Genomic DNA, 21,219 nt, shown 5'->3' on the forward strand with positions numbered 1-21,219 from the left:
TTCAGCAAACTGACAGCTCATTTGGACTTCTGTCATGCAAGGTGTCGTAAGGCAGGAGCAGGACCCGGTGTAGCAGAAGTGGATGTGCATGTTTGCCATAAATAGAGCATCTTGACTTTCTGCAGGTTACTGTAACCCCCCTAGGAGTCAACCGAATATAATCCAGAGTTTAAAGCCCCACCTGAGAATGTTCCATCACCACACTGAGTCCAAACAGGGGCTCACTGAGCCTCCGGAGGGTAAGTGGGGGAAGGCAGAGGTGCAGCCCCCTTCAGGCTTTAGCTGCTGATGTTTTTGCATTGTAGCTATGGTGAGAGTTAGGTTGGGTGCCAGGATCAGCCTGTGCTGCTTGTTTTTCTCGTCCTTATCGCCCCTCCAAGGACATCCTCACAGAAACGTCTTCTCCAGGTGCTTAAAAACCTGCAGCATAATACAAAAAAAAATCATTTAAAATAAATATCTTCTTAATTGCACTAATGTCAGGGAACAGCTGAGAAAACAGCTTTGATTTTGGAATATGATTTTTTCAGCAGCTCTCTTCCTGTAAAGGAAGGGGCTTGTTACTGGAAATGGGAACTTCTGCACTGGGTATTTCAAAGTAAGCCTAATGCAGGAGGGCAAACCCAGAGAGAGGAAACAGCAAAGTGGCAGCTGCCAGACCAAAGCTTGGATGAAGAAGACGAGTCCCCGTTCTGGCTCTTAGTAAAGCCTGTGAAAGCACCCTTGATTGAGGAAGGAGTTGGGTAGTTAAGAGCACTGAGCTGTTCTGATCTCTGGTCTCTGGACTGAGGACAAAAGGTGCTTTCCAAATGCAGTACCCCATCTAGACTGTGTTGAGTTTCAGTATGGAACGAGGAGCAGCTCTTCAACATTTTCCTCTTAGTATCTTCCTGTAAGGCCTGAGTTGCCAATTATAAAATGGTTATTACAAAGTAGTGGCATGTAGCAAGGAACAGCTGCCTTTGCTTCCCGTGGAAACGGAGTGCAGTCCCCACTGTGGCCACCTCATGCTCATTCATGAGTTGAAGTGCAGTCACCGAAGCTCGGGACATGAAGTGCGCCTTGACTTGGCAGTACGCCCCATCCATCCCATCGGAGCGTGCAGGGGCAGCGATTCCCCAGCTCCACCTGGACTCTCACTACACTCGTGCTTCCTACAGCAGCCGTGGTGCATGCCTGCTGCATGGCGTTCCTGGCATGGCTCGGCTCGGCTTGGCAGCAGTTGTGACAGTGCTGGCAGGGCTTGCTTTGTGTACCCTGGGCTTCCTGCATACTGAAAGGGGTTTGCTGTGCTCATGGGTTTGCGTGGTTACCAGTGATGTGGTTGGGTGGGGAGAAGACCTCTGCGATGGGCATGTTACTGTGTAATTGTGGCACCAGTGTCTGATACGTTAGGTGAAGGCTGCTCTCAGGCTAAGGAAATAATGGCAGTCACATGTCTGTGGTGTAAGCCCACATTGCTGGTTTGCTTAGGGGGAGGAAAAAGAGTTCACCCTGCACTCAGCATGGGAGCTCTGGAAAAGAAATCTTGTTGGGGGGGAGTATCCCTGTCTATGACATTTCAGACCATTTTTAATCACCATCAGTTTGGAATTCTGGATCCATTCGCTCAACATGTAAAATTGTATCAAAAGATGATATCGTTATCTGGAAAGCAAAAACAAAACCCAAACCACAATATGTAAAGAGGAAACTCACTTCATTCTAGTTAGTAAAGACTAGCTTATATTACAGGCGATACACCCTGCTGAGGAGTGAAACTCATAAACCATCTAGCAGAGAAGTTGAAGCTAGTGTTGTAAAACAGATTAGGTAGATGATGTACGTGACGTTATTGTACACAGATCCACTAAGGTCAGTCCCAGCTGTGAGTGGACTCCCCCGTGGTAACATTTAGGTGGAAAGACAAATAATTATGGGGTAATTTTTAGGTCCAGTGTAGAGAGAATTCAGCATTTTGGTTCCGTAACAAACTCAGATATATACAGCCTGTCCTGATCATATAACAAATATTAAAACAGGGAAGAAGAAACACTAAAATGCATCTCTGAAAGCAACAGAAAGACTAGGGAGAAAGTGGCCTCAGCTGACTGGGACTGGCAAGTCCCACCGGTGCTTTTCGGTGGGTCTGTCACCAGTGCTGTGCGAGGGACAGCCATGACTTTGGAGTGTGTGTTTTTGTTTTGTTTGCCCATGGCAGTTAAAGGATCCATCCGCAGCTTGAAGACGGGTGTTGGCGAGCTGCTTGGCGAAACGAGGTTCTGGCACGGCAAAGACTATTGCAACTTCGTCTTTAAAGACTGGGTTCAGCTTGACAAACCTTTTGCTGGTAAGTGCCTCTGGAAGACATGGGACTGTTTGGGTTTGGCTGCTGGGAAGCAGCAGCAAAGCTGCCTTTGAAAGGGTCAGCTCTGCTCTTATGGTCCCTGGACGTGACTGTGGGTGACTGCGCGGTGCGTCCAGATCAACCTGCACAGCCCCTGGTGCCCCATCCCAGAAGGCTTTAGTTTGAGGAAGGGGATGCTGCGGTTTTCCCCGTTTGTGTCTTTTGTCTGAAGAGGTCCCAATGTGCCTTCCTGTCCCGCAGACTTCATTGACAGATACACCACCCCCAGGATGCCCTGGCATGACATCTCCTCCGTGGTGCATGGCAAAGCGGCGCGCGACGTGGCCCGGCACTTCATCCAGCGCTGGAACTTCACCAAGGTGGGGAGGGGACATCGCTGCTGGCAGCACAGCACGGGCCCCGCTCAGCGTGCCTCGTCCACCCGCCCTCCACAGGCATGCTTGCTTTAGTTTGTGTGTTACTCCGCTCTGTTTCGATCTCTTCAAGGACGTTTTCTTTTCTTTTTTCCCCACGGCAGATCATGAAGCCCAAATACCGATCCCTGTCCTACCCATTCCTGTTGCCAAAGACTCAGCAAACTGCTCACGAATTGAAGTACCAGGTGCCTGAGGCTGTTCATGCCACCGTCCAGGTGGGTAATGATGGTCTCCTGATCTCCCCCTGAAAGAGCTTTTTCCATCTTTCCAGAAGGAAGTATCACCACTTAAAATTATAAAATGAAAAACTCCTACTTAATTCAGCTCGCGGTATAGGTGGTCAGATCCTCAATTACGGTAAAATAATGCAACTCTTTAAAAAAAGATGCGTTAATTTATGCCTCCATCTTTGGGGATAAGAGGGCCAAACAGCATGTGGTGCTCAAGTTATGGAAGCACCAGGACTTTTATAGCTGTGTAGTTTTCCGGTTTGTTTTCTGCTGTTCTTCTTCTAATGCCCAGCACTTGGTTTTACGTTCTGGGTGGGCTGGTGGGTTGGGGCTGGCCACTGAGTGTTTGTCTCAGATTTTCTCTGAGATATCCACCAGGCTCCCAATGCCTTGTCCTGAAGGGCAGTGGTCAGTTAAAGCCCAGGATTAAGAGGAGTCTCATGGCATGAAGTTCTCTGTCGAACTTCATCTGCATTTTGTTATGTAGCCGCTAAGTCCTACGGCTCCTCTGCACACTCAGCCTAGTCTCGTTTCTGACAATCATCCTCACAGTCAGGATTGCAAAGAGCTATATTTAAAAGCTATTAGCTATTTTTTGGCACAAATATTGAATACAAGCGTTAACCAGCAGAAACTTACTGAGGAACAGAAAGCCAAAATAGTTATGCTGAAGCAGCAAGGCAATAGGGTGCCTCTGTGATCCAGAGATGCGTGAAATAAAATGGCTCAGACCAAAACCAGGAAAAACGCATGCCTCTGCTGTTCATAAGGAGTGGTCCACCCAGATGACAGCAGCGCTTGGGGAAGCTTGGTGAAACAAGATGCATTTTTCTGAGTCTGTGGGCTGCCAGGGCATTGTCTGTGCCTCGCCACGTGGTGTGAGGGGTGGCCAGCACGGGAGTGTGTGTCATCTTTGTCTCATGCAAATGGGTTTGAGCATTTTACATCAAATGCCAAAACAATGTTTGCAGCTTGTTGAGAAATGGTCTCACTCCAGGCATCATCATGCTTCTCTGTGGCTGCAATACCTCCCCGGCTGTGTCCGTGACACCAGCTTCCTTGGAAACTTGGCTCTCATGGAAGCAAGGGGGCTTGTTTCCCCAGAGCACACACTCTAAACCTCAAGATACGCCTCAACTTTTAAATGATGAGCCCCAAAGTTAGACTGTACTGATTGCAAAGCTGGAAGCAGTTCCCAGAGGAGAAACCACCCTGAGCACAGCCCCAGGTCCGACTTTCCTTGGGCCCCATGCCGCAGGGCTGCTGGCTGAGCGCATCAGCCTGTGGTGGAGGAGGAGGAGACGTGCATCGAGCCCCCGGTGCCGACACGGTGACTGCTGCCTGCCCTGGGTGCTAGTGCTGCCTGGCGGTGCACATCCTCGTCACGATCTTCTGGGGCATGGCAAGTAACTGGCAGTTCCAGGAAATTACGGGCTGCTCTCAGTGATGCTGCAAACAGAGAAAAGAGAGCGGGTTTGTCTTGTGAATTATTAATTTGAATCTACCTTGCTCATTTCTAATTTATGCCCTGTTGCAGCTTTTAGAGGCCCCTTAGGGTCCTGATATTGAATCCTTTGTTCAGACACCAGCCAAGCCCACGCTATCCTGCCTTGGTGCTGGGTAGGGGCTGTACGGACAAATGGCAGACCAGAAGTTACTGCCCTGAGTGTCCCTGGGTGTGGGGTGACTGTAGAATATCTGGCTGAGGGTTTTCTTGTTTCTGAGCCTGTCTGCAAATCTGTCTTCAATTGTGGGCAGATCAGAGGCAGAGAGAACACAAAGGATCTGTGGGGATTGCACTGGTACTGCTGGACTGCGCCACTGACCTGTCATCGACAGACTCTGACCTCGTTGTACCATCTGGCTTTGCTCTCCTTTGCAGAGAGGAGCAGAAAAGCGCGGTTTAGGGAGGGTTTTAAGAAGGCAGGCGAAGGATCGGTGCTGGCAGGGCTCCCACGTGGGCAGAGGGGCTGAGCGCAGCACGTGAGCAGCGGCTGTGGGCAGTGGAGGTGCGGGCTGGGAGCTCGGGCACAATCCGTCATCCTCTCGCGTCTGAACTTTGGGGCTTTGCTCACAATAACGCGGCGATTGCACATGGATTTTGCAAGACTAGAAAAGCCTGCTGCCAAAGGCAGTGCCAGTTTGTTCCCTTCTCTATTTCCATTCCAGCGCTTGCAGTTATCAGCCAAAGATAGCGCTGCAGAAGACGTGGCGCGGTGAGGCAATATCCAGCTCGTGATGTAAATGCAAGGAAGATTTAGTGCCCTGTCCATGACCAAAGCCCACCACACCTCTTTGAACTCTGCAGGAGGGCTTGCATTGTCCAAGATTTATGCATTAGCCCACAGCAAGCTTCAAATTTATTACTCTTGTGGTGGTTAGAGGAGCTGGAGATAACAAACCCGGCACAGCACTTGGCACTGCTGTGTGAGACTTCCGTGAGGGGAGAGGAAGGAGAATGGAGCTCTCGGTGGCGGGGCTGTGAGTAGCTTGCAACGTTTTCTCCCGAGCAAAGCAGTTTAGGTTTAAACCAGTTCATTTAAAGCACTCTGTCTGGAAAGGACGGGTCTCCAGGAGTGAGAGATGAAGCTGCACTGACTCTGCTGTGGTGCTTGGGGTGAGGGGTTGGCAGTGCCCAGCCTTCCCTGCCGGGTCACTGCCCCAGCCGTTAGGGAAATTAATTACCTCCAGCTGGGCTACAGCCAGCAGCACGCCTTTGATGGTGGATGGCGACCACAAAGTACTAACAGGGCTCCAGGCAAAGGTGTCAGACAGGGACGGTAACAGAGCAAACCCAAAGCTGGAGCTGGACGTGGGGAAGGAAAAGAAATCCACCAGAGGGATTTCCAGGAAAAAAATGAGGCTGAGCCCCAGAAAAGGACAGTTTTTTTTTCACATACTCTCACACGTTTCACAGGTCCACACTGTTCGGATCTTGTCCTGCGTATGAATGAACTGCTGTGCTGCTCTAATGCCCGTTTCATGATATTTTAAGGCTATATTGTTTCAATGTTTTTATCTGGGCAACATTTAAAGACTGAGGCTAATCAAGACTAATTATGTTCCCTGAGCACTCCCAACATGTAATTAAAAACTACTTTTTCATCTTGGAGACCGTCGCTCGGGGCATGCCCTCGCTGCTGCTGGTCGCGCCGCGCAGGAGGCAGCTGCGTGGCAGGGAGCTCGGGCTGCCACCAGGCTGCTGAACGTGGCCGAGGGCACGAGCAGACGAGCTGGGGCTCACGTTGGGTTGGCGCTATCGCAGGGGGAGAATGTGCCCTGGGGACCTTGCAGTATCCGCTTTAGAAGTGGATTTCCAGCACAAATAAATAAGTAAGTTTGGGCAGTTGGACTGCTAGGAATGTTAAAAGTCGTATCGTCGCAGAGTGGGTGGCTTTTGTAAGAATTCGGTAGGAGAAATAAACGACCTCAGGTGCCCACAACAAAGATGTGGTCAGCATTATCAGGCTGGCTTGACTAACTGTGCATTATTACTAGGAATTATTACTGTAGGAAAAGGCATTGACCCAGCTGGAGACCTCAGCTTTAAAACAGCTGAGGAGAGGTCACCGACTGGATCTACACCCCTAAAGCCTCAAAATACAGATTGTTTTAAAAACAGCTTATTGTAAGACCCTGACAAGAGCAGGTCTTCTGGGCTACTTCTAATTCGTGTAGAGCTGCTTGAGAGGGGAGTGTAGAGCTGTTGGGAGAGGGGAGTAAAGCAGCAACAGGACAGGGCACTTTTGTTTCTATCAAGACATTATTAAGCATTAATTCTGTTTTTAAGCTTCTTTTTCACTTATTACAAATGCAGTAAAAATGGCAAATCTTGCACATTTTGCCTTATTTAGTGAGATCCTGAGAGGCAGCAGTGCCTCTGAAACAATTCAGTTGCAATGCAGTGCCGTCCTGGATGGGGCTGAGGCAAGGTTTCGGTCTCTTGCTTTCCAGGTGATCCGTTCTGCTGCTGACTGGTCGGCTGGCATTAAATACCACGAGGAGTCCATCCACAACGCTTACATCAGCGTGATAGAGAACAGCAAGCACTACATCTATATAGAGGTGAGTGGAAAGGAGGGAAAGCAGCAGGATCCTGATGCTCTGAGCAGGGCTTGCAGCCACCAGGAGGGTGGTACTCCTTTTGAGGGTTGGTCTTTGAATTGTGAGACCTGTGGATATTAATGAAGAAATGTGCTCTGACTTTTGGGGAATGTTTCCACCAACTTCAGACAAAGCTGATGCGTATGTACCCTGGCAGCCTTCTGACTACAGGGTGGGAAAGCACACCTCTCCTTTACAAACCTCTTTGCAAAGCTGCCAGCAACTTCTGTGGCCTGTGCAGCAGTCTTCCTGCCCCCTCCATGGCCCCTGTGCACACCCAAGCCCCCCCACAGGGGGCTGCTCCTGCCATGCCTGCGGCCTGGAGCTGCAGGAGTCTCCTGTGTTGGAGAGACTCTCAGCCTTGGCTGACCAGAGACACTGATTCTCCTCTCTTCTTACACTTTTTATTATCCTGTTGTTAGGTTGCTCTTTATATGAACTCTCTGAACAGAGCTATCAATAAGGACCAATTCATTCCCAAGCAAGCACAGACACACACATCATCTAATTAAAAAAAGGCATCCGTTCAGACAACACACAAAACACAGCTATCTTTGCTTGCTCTTTGTCTGAAAGTATGCAAATATTTATTTTGTGCATCTCTGGCATTACCTGACAGTAGTTTTGCTTGCTTTTCCTGCAGAACCAGTTCTTTATTAGCTGTGCTGATGACAAAGTTGTCTGGAACAAGGTTGGCGATGCAATTGCTCAGAGGATTCTTAAAGCACACAGGTAACCTCTTCTTAACAACACGATGAAAGCCTGCCGGATGCATTTATGCAGTGTGGTTCAAAATAACATCTTACTGGACACCACGCTACAGTAGTTTTTCCAACACACAACCTGTGTGGGCAGACATCGACTTGCTTTTGCAGCAGTGAGATTCTTCAGTGGTTTCTGTGCTACCGTGCTACCAGAAAGGTTTTGGTTTTTGACTTACCCCGGTGCATATGTGTTTTGAGCGATGTGACTTGTTTGAAAAGCAAGTCCTTCGTGCTCTGCAAAGGTCACACCTTGCTGCAGAGCAAACCAGCCTTGGCCTGTATGGTAGGGCAAGTTAGTGGGTGAGGAGGTTGAACTGGGACGTGTGGGATGTGCCACTTACTCAAATTATCTGTAGAGAGGATTGCTTTTAAACTGGGGAAGCAAACGCATGTCAAGGGTTTTACTGCAGGGTTCAGCTGTTGATGGAACCACTTTTTCTGGTAAATGCTGGAGGATATTTACAACCTCCAGCCACAGCAAGCGGACTGCTGTTTGTTCCTAGATGGACCAAACCCAGATGCATGTTAGGCACTCCTGTTGCATGAGAATGCCTAACCCCATGCTAACGTGAATACCACAGGTAGTGGCTTGTCTCCGCTTTGATCCTGGACAGCCTTGCTTAAGGTTGCTCTTCTGGAGCCTCTCTGTAAGATACATGTGTGTCGTAGTCTAAAACTGTGTCCTGGTCTTGGTGGGCTGATACACAGAAAGCTCCCTAAACTACTTTCTTTTACCTCTCACGTGCTGCTATGCCGTGCAATGATTATTTTTTCCATGTTGTAGCTGTGCAGAGCTCTGCGGGGCCTGCTTTCTCAGAGGTGCTCTCTGGAGTCTCAGAGATTTCACTCTCTTTGGTGCTTGTGCTTGGAAAGTCCCATTGGGTAAAAGAAGCCAACCCCAGACAGAGAGCAGCTCCTGCCTCTGAAACACTGCGGTAGCATCTGTAAGGCCCCACAAACACAACGAGACAGGCTTTATTCAGAGGTGCTGTGCGAAGATAAGCACTATTCAGACTGGGAGAGCATGGGTGTTATCTGCTACGCCACTAACAACAGGGAGGAGTTGCCTGTGATCCCTGAGCAGCAATGCACAGCCCAAATAATTGAAGCAAGCTCCGGATGAAGGGCTGGGGTGGATTTCCTCACCCAGGGTAAGCGAGGAGTTGTGCCAGTGCTGGGCAAGTCGTGAAGCAGTGAGAGCAGCACAGCAGGAGGCTAGTCCCTGACTAGGCATCGGAGTGGGTCTGTCCAGAGAGCAGCTCTCTGTGCTTCAGTGTCCCCCTGGATGGAAACCACTCTGGATTTTGTGCCTCTGGGAGTGGATTGGTATGGGCCTTTTTCAGCAATTATTTTAAGCGATGCTGCTGAGGTAGCAGCAAATTCCTCAGGTAATCTGAGAAGATTTTCCTCTTATATGAGGTTTCTGCGCAGGGAATCATTCTGTCCTGAAGTCAGAAAGTCTAATAAAAAGGGGATCGTGCAAATTCTTCAGTGACACATTTTCAGATGCAAGGCTCAATTCACTTCTTTATTGTTCCAATTTTATGCCAGTATCGTGCTGAATTAATGTCGGTGATTCCTCACCAAATACCGTGCACGCTCCCAAGTGCTTGGCATTGCCTAAGGCTAAAAGTAAATTCAGTCCTAAACGCTTTGTATGAGATTCACAACTTCCAAACTGCCAGGGAAATGCAGCGTAGGTGACCCACGGATGTTTAATGCTGCAGTGAGTTTTTTTAGTCAAGCTTATACTTTTCTTCCTCTTCTAGACTAAATATTTTGTAATGATGCAATTAATAACGTTCTTTTCTGGGCTTCCTCTTTTTTTTTTTTATGGGTGGATCTTTAATTTCTTTAATAAACACCAGGCTTTGACAAACAAGCAGCTCTGTGCGGAAGGCTTTTGTCGGTGTATGGCCCTCGCAGCACGGACAGCCTCGGCCCCGCAGCCGTGTGTGCGGGTAACACCGCCTCGCCCGGGCCCGTGGTACACTGCCAAACGAAGGCCTGCTTGCGGGACACCGCACGGCTGCGGGGAAGCGCTGGGGAAATGCAATAAAATTCCCCATCATGTCTTCGGGCCGGCGGAGGCCGCAGGCCGGGGAGGCCGGGTGAGCGCCCCGCGGGCCCTGCTCGCCACCTGGCGGCCTCCACGGGGCCTCTGTGGGTGCGGAGCCGCACAACCAGGCCTGTGTAGCGCTGCCTGCAGCCCCTCTGCCAGCACCCTCCGAAACTTGTGGTGTTTCTGACACCTGTCGGTGTTTCTGACGTCTAAAAGCCAGCATGGAGCGGGCACTTTGGGTCAGGTGTTGGCTTCCTGCCTGTCTTATCTCTGGGGTCACCACGCCAGGCTGTGCCAGTAGCGGTGGGGCCCAGCTGTTGGGGTGCTCGGATGAACCTTCCCAGTGGTGGGCACAAGCTGCAAAATAATTGGCGTGTGTGTCCCGTTGTGTGAAATGTGCTTTATCTTTGTCAGGTGATGAAGCCCCGAACCTGGAAATACATTTCACACTTTGCTCCCTTACAGTTTCTGTAGTAGCCTTGGACAGAAACCAAGCCAGTCAACACAGAGAGAGTGAGACCAAGCGGTAAAATTTGCAGCTAATGTTTTCCCCAAACTGTCCCTTCAGGGAAAACAAGCGTTTCCGAGTGTACGTGGTGATCCCGCTGCTGCCTGGCTTTGAAGGTGACATCTCGACGGGAGGGGGCAATGCGCTGCAGGCCATCATGCACTTCAACTACAGGTACGCGCGCTGCCTGCGCACAGTCCCTTCCGCATGATGTGGACAGCACATTGCTCGTCCCAGCATCGCAGGGCCCCCTCTGTCCCTACACAAAACCCCAATTCCTAACCCATCAGCCACTCTTTGCATGCACTGTGATGCTGTAAAACACATTTATTTTCCTTTTTGCTCCTCAAAATAGTTTTGTCACCTTTGAGGTCTCCACCCTCCCACCCACTGCTCTTGCTCTCCTATAAGCAACTTCAACTTTGTTTCCTCCCAGTTATTTATTTATTTATTTATTTATTTATTTATTTATTTATTTATTTATTTTTAATGAGATATTGGCTGTGGCTTTTCCAGACCAGCCGTACTCACACAAACTCCCTGCATTTTGCAGGCATTCTGCATGGTTTTTTTTGAGGTCCCCTCACGCCCAGCCCTGTGGCTCAGGCTGTAGCAGCCCTGTTTCAGAAGGTAGAAATGCTTCCCAGTTCATATGCTGATGGTACCAACTCTTTTAGGAAATGAGCAGTCCTTGATACGCTACCATTTGTATGGAAGGAATGTGCACTCTGTAAGCACCATGGTTCTTCTGCTTGCATGGGGTATTTAAAAAGCATCTGTGTTTGCAATTTACCTCCCTGGGTTCTGCTTCAGCATATGCCATTGCCTCGAGACACAGTGGCGCTCACGGCTGCCTACCTTCTTTCCAGGACCATGTGCCGAGGAGAAAACTCTATCCTGGGCCAGCTGAAAGCAGAGGGTAAGAGCTGTATTCCTCTCTGGTATGGTCATAGGCTGCTGTTGTTGGATAGAGGCATCCATAGCCTGTAGCTGTGATCCTCCCGTTACAGCATTAGGTAACCTGCAGCAGCCAGCAGCGCTGCAACCGTCTCATCCCCAAGAGATGGGGAGAGGCACACTGAAACCTTGCTGCCTCCTGCTGAATACTCATTGTGCAGCAAGGCCCTAGCTGCAGCTCCTGGCTGGGCACAGCTCGTTCTTCGTGCTGGTGCATGCTGGTTGTAGCCGAGGGGTCAGGTTTGGGTTGAGGCATCACAGCGGTGGGCAGCACTGCACATGATGAGCTGGCAAGCGACCTCAGCCTCTGCAGCATCCCAGCGCAGAGGTTCCTTAGGTCGTGTGAGCCTTGGCTGCTTTCAGACCTTGTATTTGGATGCAGCCCTGATCCGGAGGAGGGAATGACCCCAGGGAGGAGCACGGCGCAGTTGCAGCTGCTCAGGATCCTGTTATTTGGAAAGCGTCCGGAGCTGGGCCACACTGCTGGGAGCAGCGAGCCCGCAGCTGTACCCTGCCCCAGCACATCCCGGCCTGGTTTTGCCGGGGACAGACCTGCCTGATGGCAGCTCTGCTTTCTGGCTGCTTCTTCCCTGCAAGGGCACCCGCCTGGATGTGCTCTGGTGGGAATCAGCACCATGAAAAACGGGTATCACAAATGCAAGAGGCATCCGTAACGCGCGTTAGTTCTGGTGCTTTGTGTAAATCCACACTGCAGACAATTACACGAGGACATATTTTCCATACTGTGTGTGGGCAAAACACCTGCTTATAACCTCCTTTCTGCAGACCCTGCAGAAAAACAGTCGCAGAGTCCAGTAATTTTAAGGTGCTCATATCAATTGTGAGTACTTGCATGCTGCACGAGGGAGACTGGGGTTACTTCTCACCGAAGTGGAGTATCTGAGCAGGCAGCAGATCAGAGAGCCCACAGGTGTTTTTGAAAGTCTATTTTTAAACAAACATACTTCCAATACCTGCTGTAACACAAATAGCTAAAAGTAATCTGTGCTGTTCAAACAGAGCTTTACATCAAGAGGATCTTTTTCTGCTCTCCTTCTCGCTCTCACATCCCATTGGTTTTGTTCTCTCTTCGTTCTCAGTTGGAGATAAATGGATCAACTACATTTCATTCTGCGGACTCCGAACATATGCAGAGTTGGAAGGAAAACTGGTCACCGAGCTCATCTACGTTCACAGCAAGCTGCTTATTGCTGATGACAACACGGTCATAATCGGTGAGCGGGTTGCTTGCGGGAGGGCCTTGTACCACTCCATCCGCCGGGGTTTTTCCCTTAGCCACGTGCCCGGCGTGGGCTGCGATGCTGTGTGCCTTCCTGTGTTGTGAGTTCTTTCTTGTGAAACATTTTACTGTTAAAAAACAAACTCATAAATTCATCAGGAGGGTGGTAGGTAGGAGGGAGAAAAGGATTTGGAAAGCTGTCGTTTAATTTGTTTTTCTAGAATGGCTTTAAATCCCCGCGTAGCAGTTAAAGAGAATCCCAGTGCAGGGAATATTGTCCATCTGTCTTGTATCAAGCTCTGCTCTAGCAGGAAGACTTGTGAGACTTGTCATCTGTTCCTTAAAGAACAGAATGTGCCGTGAAATTTGGATGGTTTGGACAACATGTGTCATTTATCAGCTCCGTTTCCTAAGAATGGGGAAATAGGTTCTAACAAGTAATAGCTATCACCTCATGTCTGTTACCATATTTATTATGAGACCATGAAGCTGAGACAGGAGACCTTGGGCTCCAAATTGCACATTGCAGTACAAAAGCAGAGTCTGAGTCTGTTTCTTTAACAGAACCCTTTCCGATCTGTTATCTCAGCAAGGAGAACTTTGCCAGAGAACAATTCCATACCAGATTTTGCAAGAGCTGAAACCCTCTCCTCACTCAAAGCAGCAGCTCAGCCCTTGTCTCGGATGACTCGTGGTTACGTTTGCTCCTCTGTTACCCTCCCAGGGGTCAGCTCACGTCTCTGGTACACCCAGCATCCTGGGGGTGGTTTTATTACTGGAGCAGGAGCAATGTTGTTGTGAGCATGATGGCCCAGGGGCCTGAGACAGCTCCTTTCTTCTGTTCTCCAGGCCTGCGGGCTGATTTTTTTTACCACATGTATATCCGTGCCATCTGGTGAGGTGATGGGGAGCCAGTGTGACTGCATTTCCACCTAAAAGAGAGATGGAGGTGCATGGAAATAAAGCTCAGGAGAGGCTGTCAGGAGGTTAGAGCACTGAGGGAGCTTGGCTGGTGTTTCTTCTGGCGGTGCTAACTCCCCGTGAGAATACTCAGTCACAGGGAAGGCCAAATGGCTGACTGGTGTCTGGGGGTCTCTTGCGGAGTTCAAGGCCGTGTCCGGATGTTTTTTGTTGTTCAGTCATTTCCGTGGGTTACTGACCTGCTGGCTCCTGTCTCTGGAGAGGCAGAGGGGCTTCCAGGCCCCTGACTGCTGGTGCTTTACTGCACTGGCAGTGACTAAGCTCTCAAATCCCCCAAAATTCCTGCCTTCCAAATGCAAACAGGAAACTTCCCCTCGTTACATCACTAAAGACGAGGGGATTTACACAGAGAGCCCATTGTGCATCAGTGAACTTGTCATCCAAACCCAGACCTTTGCAAGCTGCGAAGTGAGGAAGCTGTGCCCCCATGGAGACAAAGGGTGCAGGTGCTGGGGGGCAGTGGGGGGGGTCTCACGTGGCAGTGAGGCGTCACCGCCGGTTGTTCCCCACCACCAGGCTCTGCCAACATCAACGACCGCAGCATGCTGGGCAAGCGGGACAGCGAAATGGCCATCATCGTGCAGGACACCGAGACCGTGCCCTCGGTGATGGACGGGGAGGAGTACAGCGCTGGGAAGTTCGCCCAGTCCCTGCGGCTGCGGTGCTTCAGGTGGGGCGTGGGCACCAGCCAGGGCGTGCTCAGGCTCACGCCTGGCCAAAAGCCTTTAAAACCAAGGGAGCTGCTGCTGCTGCTTCCGATGTAGCATCACCAGGCTGGGATCTAGCCTAGGGTTCTGCTGCTGCGTTCCTAGAGTTAGGCTTTCTCCTGCCGTTCCCGTCCTTGGCTCGGCAGTTTGACTTACAAATCATTTTGCTCAGGGATTTCTCTGGGAGAGCTCATAATCAAGACAGTGATGTTTTGCCTCCAGATCCTGTTTTCACACTGCCTCAATTTTGGGTGGTGGTGTCTCTTCCTAATGGAAGTTTGTTCACTCAGAGCGACCATCTGGCTGACAACACAGCCGGTTTTTCATTAAGACCTTTCCCTCCTCCCCCCCTTCCCCTGTTTCCCATCTGGACAGTTACTGCACAGAAAGAAAGGAGAAGATCAGGCAGCCTTAAGGCTGAGAGGCTGTGACAGCGGGAAGGTGTGCCAGGAGCATGCAGGGCTGCCTTTTTGCAAGTCCCAAGGACATTTTTCCTTTCTGGGCACGTCTCAAGACAGGGAGCGCCTGGAGCTTTGGCTTGAGCAGGCATCAGTCCCTCCCTCTTCTCTTCTCAGGGTTGTCCTCGGCGGCTCTGATCTCAATCCAGACCACCAGGATCCCGTCTGTGAAAGATTCTTCAAGGAGGTGTGGATCTCCACAGCAGCTCGCAACGCCACCATCTTCGATAAGGTGACGCCTTGCAGCCGGGAGGGCCAGGGCAGCAGGTCCTGCTCCTGGGGTCGGTCAGAATGAGCAAACAGGGTCGGTGAAATGCAGAACAAGAAAGTGGACTGTGTGCATCCTTGCATCATTGTACTTCCTTACTTCTATCTGGCCACAATGTAACTGGAGTCAAAGCAAATTTTGCTTCTGTTTTGTTACAGCCTTTTGCAGCGATCAGAGAAAGCCCTGGGCTTTCCTCTCTGCATGCTCCAACCATGCCGCAGATGGCAGCCGTCCCACAGATGCACCGTGTCCCTCCTCGCTCTCCGGGCTGTTAATTTAGTTGCTCCCATCCGGGGAAATACTTGTGGGATGTTTTGGTCTGTCTTGGAAAGTCCGCACCGCAGCATGCCCTGCACTGACCTGTCCTTTCTGTTTCACTCAGGTGTTTCGATGCCTGCCCAGTGACCAGGTGAATAATTTAGCCCAGCTGCGTGACTTCATCAACAAACCAAAATTAGCAAATGATGACCCTGCAAAAGCAGCAGAAGAATTAAAAAAGATCCGTGGGTTTCTGGTACAATTCCCCTTCCGCTTCCTGGAGGAAGAGTACTTGCTTCCCTCCGTCGGAACAAAGGAGTCCATGGTACCCATGGAGGTTTGGACTTAAGAAGATGTAGACTGCTTTGCGTTTTCAAGTCTGGTTCTTTAGAGACAAGTTGATGAACAATATGTGATTTCTGAAAGCTGTTCATTGCGAAGGGCGGCAAAAAAGACCTCCACCAAGCTAATGTGCCTTTCGGAAGGATTTTGGTGGAGGAACTGCAAGCAAATCAACACTAGCGAAGGAGAGGAGGGGAAAGACTTGGAAATTATGGCAAAAAAATAAGTTTGTCTGAAGGAGTTACTTCTAAGACGCGTTCTGAGCACCTTAAGGATGCAGGCCACTTGCTGGGATAGGAACCAAATCCTAACTGCTGTTGTTACCACTGCCAGCTGTGTACTGTGGTTGCGTACGTTCTGTGATCGTGCTGTGGCTGCGCAGGAGTCGTGGGCTGCGTGTGCTTTCTCAGGCTTTCAGGTACCCGCGCATCGGCTCGCCGGAGCCCCTCACCTCGCCTCGTACGCTGTCAGAGCCCTCGTGCAGCTCTCCACAAAGTGCTGCTGGTGCTGCCGTGGGCTGTCCGACCATCTCAGCTTGCCAAGCGTAGACGTTTCACTGCTTAGATGGAAACATACGAGCAATCTTTTATCAGAATCAGTATTTTGGTCTCTTCTCCCCTCTAGGCGGGGAAAAAAATACTGTTTTTTAGTACAGCTAGAGCAATCAGCATGTCTTACACGTAGCACGGCACCGTGTAGGCCTTGGCAAAGGGCAGCCTCACTGGAGCTGGCTGAAGGTGCTGGAAGTCAGTGGCATTTTCTGGCCTTTACAGAAATGCAGCACGTGCGTTTGTTTAAACTGTGCCTGAAGGCTTTCTTCAAGAGAACCAAGTTTTAAACTGAAGTCGTAGATCTCTGGAGCTGAAGGAAGACGAGGCACTGAGTGTGACAGGGAACAGAGACTCAACAGCCAGCATGGGCCATGCTAAGCTCTGTGCCCTGGGCCCTTTACTCATGCATTTGTATGACATTACATGGATAGACTTTTCTTTCCATTCCTTTCCCTCCCCATTTAAAAGAAGGCAAAGGCCGTTGAGCTAGAGGTGAAGCCTCAGGCCAGCCGTGCTCACCCTGAGCTGACACATCACTTTGTAGACTGCTGAACGCAAGGGGAAGGGGAGCAATTAGCAAAACCTCGTCTCTGATCTACTTTGTTATTACACCAGCCACGGTCTTGAGCCCATTTGTGCAGGATGTCTTCTCAATACAGGTGGAACTCAGTTTCCAAGCTTTTCTGCACCTCACAGTATAGCGAAGCAGTGATTTTATTAGGCATCCCTGGGCAAAACACTACTGTCTTGGGCCAGGACGTGGCTTGGTGGGTGCCACCCTGGGACTTCGCGCTGCCCTCCGTCCCACAGTGAGCTGCGCCTCCCAGTTTCATGTTCAGTACCTGCTGCAGTGCTGGGAGAGGTGCTCCCCAGCGGCACCATGACAAACACTAAGAGAGCAGGCTGCTAGAAACGCCTAACAGGAGCCTGATCTGCAGAAGTGGGAGCTGAGCTCCTCTGCTGTGTGTGCAGCCAAGGACTGCCTTCACTAGCGGGGCTCGGGTGAGGTCTGACCTGTGTTCCTCTGGGTGCCCAACCCTCCTTAGTCAAAAGCCCAGCTGATCTGCCATTTAATTCAGTTCATAATCAAGCATCTTATTTCTTCTTTGACTCTGACAACAGTCTCACCTGTTTTTAACTGGAGAAGAATCACACTGGTCATCCAGCTGTCCTCAAAACATAGCTGGCACCACGTTTTAGCTGATCGTCTTTTCTATCTTCAGAAACCTAAATAGGCACCGAGTAATTCTGCATGCTGCATCGCCTGTGTAAGCAACAAACACCGACGTTCCTCCAGGCAGCCCAAGTTTTAGCCACTTCCTCCAGTTCCCACTTTTTTATGCTTGTGTTTTGTAGATGCAATTGCGAATGACTCCTTTCTGTTTGGTGAATCTGTGGTCTGGTTAGCCTGTTGGGGGTGCATGGGCAGCAGTTTGTGCGATAATCTTTGATCCAAGGGACTGATGCTTTTGGCTGGCATGCTGCTAGCAGATAAGTACATTCCCTTGATTTTTTCCCTTAAAAAAAATCCACCTGGGGACGCCCCCTGCAGAGCCAGAGCAACATGCCATGCCTCGACCATTTGCAATCAGAGGAGATCAAAGGTGTCTTGTTATTCCACATCAGTGCTTGTTCAGAGCTTTTATCTCTTGATGTGTTTTTAGCTGGTTTAGTTTGAACAAAGCTGCTAACTTCAAACAATTATAGCCTGTCAGAACCATTGTAAGTCACACAGGTCTGTAGTCATAGTTGAAAAGGAAGCATTCAACCCCACCACCCATACACGTGAACCTTGCAGCATGAGGCTCCTGTCATCTTCTAAGTGCTCTTATTGTCCCCATCCCCATATTAGCAAAGTTTCTTAGAATTGTTAAATTATACTTAGATTGTCTTTTAGGGTGGCAGCAAACTACTGGGGCTTCACGACTCTGGTGGTGTTAGTGGAGTGCAGCTCCACGTGCCCCGGACAGCTGATGGCACGGGATCGATGTCCAGGGGATGCTCGGCTCTGCGCCCTTGTGCTCAGAGCTGGCAGCGCCTGTCTGTCCTCTGCAGCCCTCCTCGGAGAGCCAGAAGAGTTCTGTTTCTTATATTAAGAAGCCTGTGAGTTTTAACACCTTGAGAGAGTTGGTTCTGCACCTGAACAATCACTACTCGTCAGTCCTTAATGCCAGAGAGGTTTTGCTTTTCGTACTGCAGAGGATGGCTCGCAGACATACAGTACTGTAACAAGTGATGTGGGTTCAGGCACTAGCAAGCCTGGAAACACGAACTGTTTCTTGTGGCATTTATTCCTTAGAGCTGTATGAAATAAGAGATGTTTCTCCCAGGCTTCAGCTTTATTCTGTAGTTGAACCTGAGTACAACACTTCTTTTTTTAATTTATTCCTTAATATATGCCACTTCCAGAACTCACACTCAGCATCGTATCTTCGTTTTAAATTTTTTTAAATATTCTCGTATTTTAAAATACAGATACTGTTGTATAAATGTTGGACTGGATAAATGTTTCACTGTAGAATTGATGCATGGTTTAAAACTGAGGGATAAACATCATCCTATGTTAAGGACTTCACTAAAAATAATTTGTCAGAGAACTCAAGTGCTTCAGCTCCTGGTCTCAGCCTCGCGTGCTGCTGCTGGACGTGCGTGGAGGCAGCGTTCTGTGGCCTGACCTTGTTTGCAGCTGATTGATGCGCTAACGGAGTCCCCAAGCTAGCAAGTGCATTTGTCAGTTCTTATCCCAAGCTGGTACGTTTCAGCTAGCGTGAACACAGGACGTGTCTGTTGCTATTACAGTGGGACCTCACTTTTTCCAGTGCTTAGCGCAACCAGAAGACGAGCAGCCCAAGCCAGCCGGTGCTGCTGCAGCAAACCTGCTTCCCATCCGGGGCAGCCACCACCGAGTTCACCCAACTTGATGTCACCTTTGCTGGATGAAACCCCAGACACTTTGTTTTCATTTCTTTTGATCAGGTTTCACCAAACAATTTCACAATCCTGGCGCTGTCCCTGGGGGAGACCTCAGTGTGGGTTTTGCCTAGCTAACGGTAATAATTGGCAGTGTCTTTGTTCCTTCCAAGGAAACATCCACGCACAATCAAACCATGACTTGTTTTGCTGTTATTTCAGTGTAACAGTTGCTCTGTGCACTCATAGCTAGGGCACCCTGTGTTCGTAATCCATGCGCAGCAGCTGCATGTACAGACCATGGCAAGCCGTCCGAAGGGGCCTGTAGATGAACGCCTCTTCCTTCTCCTCCTGCCCTGTGGGAGGACCCAAATCTGAGTCCACCTCCATCAGCTGCCGAGCTGCTGCTCTGCCTTCCCAGCATGAGGGACGCGGTCTGTGGGATGTGCTGGAGGCCGAGGCGAGGAGAGCAAGAGGCCTCCAGACCAGGCAGATGGTAGAGGCTGGCATCTCTTGGGTGGCTGCAAGGCTCGAATGCACACACGCGTTTTGTGGTGCTCGTGCTGCAAATTGGCTCGAATGGGCAATCCCTGCTGCACAACTGAGATGCTGCTGAAACCAGGAGCTTTGCAAAACTGAGGTTTAAACCAGGAGCGTAACGCTGTGGCAATGAGCCAAGTTAAACGCGCAGAATTAAGGTAAATCCAAGTGGAACACACTGAAACTGCGTATCAGACCACTGAATGCAACGATCCTCCTTGGGTTTCTTTTTTTTTTCCTGCCTGCTTTCTTGTTGTATTTTCAAACCTTTGTGATTATTCTGGTTTTAGTCTCCAAGTGCATTTTCATAAAGTGTCCTAGATGTAAATAATTAAATAACTTACCTGACTTTTTCCTGACACTTGGGAAAAGAGAAAAACAGTGACAAAAGTCACGGTTCTGGGATTTTTATTTTTTTTTTTCTAAATTGTGTCTCTAGCAAAACTAATCGCCAAAATGAGAGCTTCCACTTCAGGTGTGAGTGCAGGTCTCCGTGCGTCTCTGCCTTCCAATGGTGCCGTTGTGAACACTGACTATCCCTTCTGTGAAGGCTGCTGGAATTGAGTTTTGTACCCTTGTTTCTGCTGATGATTGCTTTCCTTTCCACTCGGTTTGTGTTTGGTAAATGAACGTGTATTAACGGACTGAAAATACAACAGACCATCACGTGTCAAAACACTCAGCTGCAGTCTCGTTCCTGCTTGCTTGGGGAATGCGGCCACATCTGGCTTGGGGGGCAAGTTCTGCCCTTGCCTGGCACTGGCGGCGCTGCCCAGCTGGTTCAGCAGCAAGACCTGGTGGGAAAAGGGCCCAGTGTCCCCAGAAAATAAATAAATAAATAAAAGAGGGCTGGACAGAGTCATTGGGTTTTTCCAGGAGGGAGAAATTGCTGAAGTAGAACAGCCCAGAAAGAAAATTGGACTTCTTGAAATAAGTAAATAAATAATCCTGTTTTAATAATCCAGAGGCATTATGAAAGGCACAGACAGAAGCTGTCCGTCTCCAAAATAGAATTAACTTGCCACTATCCCTTTTAACTTTCAGTAAAGGAAATTTAACATTGAGAGAGGAAAAAGCAGATTACTGTTGACCTCCAGGGGGAAAAGAGCTGAATAAAGCATCAGTGGCATTTCCAAGCTCTCCTGCAAACTGCAAACATATTAATTTCCCTGTTTCTTAGGTTTCTTCTCCCTCTTCAAATGCCAAAGGGCTCTCTGCATCTTCAAAACTTCCAGATCCATTCGGCACCCTCGAAAAATGCAATAAACCAAGCCGGGGCAGCTGGGGGTGTGCTGGTCAGGACAGACGGGCGGCTGCTGCCACCGCCAGCTCCAGCAGCCTCTGCGGCCTCGCAGCTCGCTTGCTGCATCCCGCACCACGTCTTGCAGGCCGAGATAGGTGGCAGCAGGAGGAGGTAGGTGGCAGCAGGAGGTAGGTGGCAGCAGGAGGAGGTAGGTGGCAGCAGGAGGTAGGTGGCAGCAGGAGGTAGGTGGCAGCAGGAGGAGGTAGGTGGCAGCAGCAGGGGGTATGTGGCAGCAGGAGGAGGTAGGTGGCAGCAGGAGGTAGGTGGCAGCAG

General features: G+C 49.8%; 1 protein-coding gene across 5 annotated transcripts in view; it reads left to right on the forward strand.

The window, feature by feature from the left end:
• PLD1 (phospholipase D1) overlaps window positions 1–20,322 on the forward strand; it is a 63,469-nt gene extending 43,147 nt beyond the window's left edge. For 2 of the 5 annotated variants that reach the window (XM_035334114.1, XM_035334113.1), the window contains 12 exons: window positions 126–239; window positions 2,201–2,329; window positions 2,588–2,706; window positions 2,865–2,978; window positions 6,948–7,058; window positions 7,741–7,829; window positions 10,492–10,605; window positions 11,301–11,350; window positions 12,489–12,623; window positions 14,126–14,279; window positions 14,892–15,006; window positions 15,425–20,322. In XM_035334114.1, coding sequence (XP_035190005.1) covers window positions 126–239; window positions 2,201–2,329; window positions 2,588–2,706; window positions 2,865–2,978; window positions 6,948–7,058; window positions 7,741–7,829; window positions 10,492–10,605; window positions 11,301–11,350; window positions 12,489–12,623; window positions 14,126–14,279; window positions 14,892–15,006; window positions 15,425–15,649 — 1,469 coding nt within the window. In that variant the 3' untranslated portion in view covers window positions 15,650–20,322. The remainder of the gene's footprint in view (window positions 1–125; window positions 240–2,200; window positions 2,330–2,587; window positions 2,707–2,864; window positions 2,979–6,947; window positions 7,059–7,740; window positions 7,830–10,491; window positions 10,606–11,300; window positions 11,351–12,488; window positions 12,624–14,125; window positions 14,280–14,891; window positions 15,007–15,424) is intronic. The other 3 variants (XM_035334116.1, XM_035334117.1, XM_035334115.1) reach the window with 2 other exon arrangements.
• Window positions 20,323–21,219: the final 897 nt, after the last annotated feature.

The sequence above is a fragment of the Oxyura jamaicensis genome, chromosome 9 (genome assembly GCF_011077185.1).
Source record: "Oxyura jamaicensis isolate SHBP4307 breed ruddy duck chromosome 9, BPBGC_Ojam_1.0, whole genome shotgun sequence".
Taxonomy (NCBI): domain Eukaryota; kingdom Metazoa; phylum Chordata; class Aves; order Anseriformes; family Anatidae; genus Oxyura; species Oxyura jamaicensis.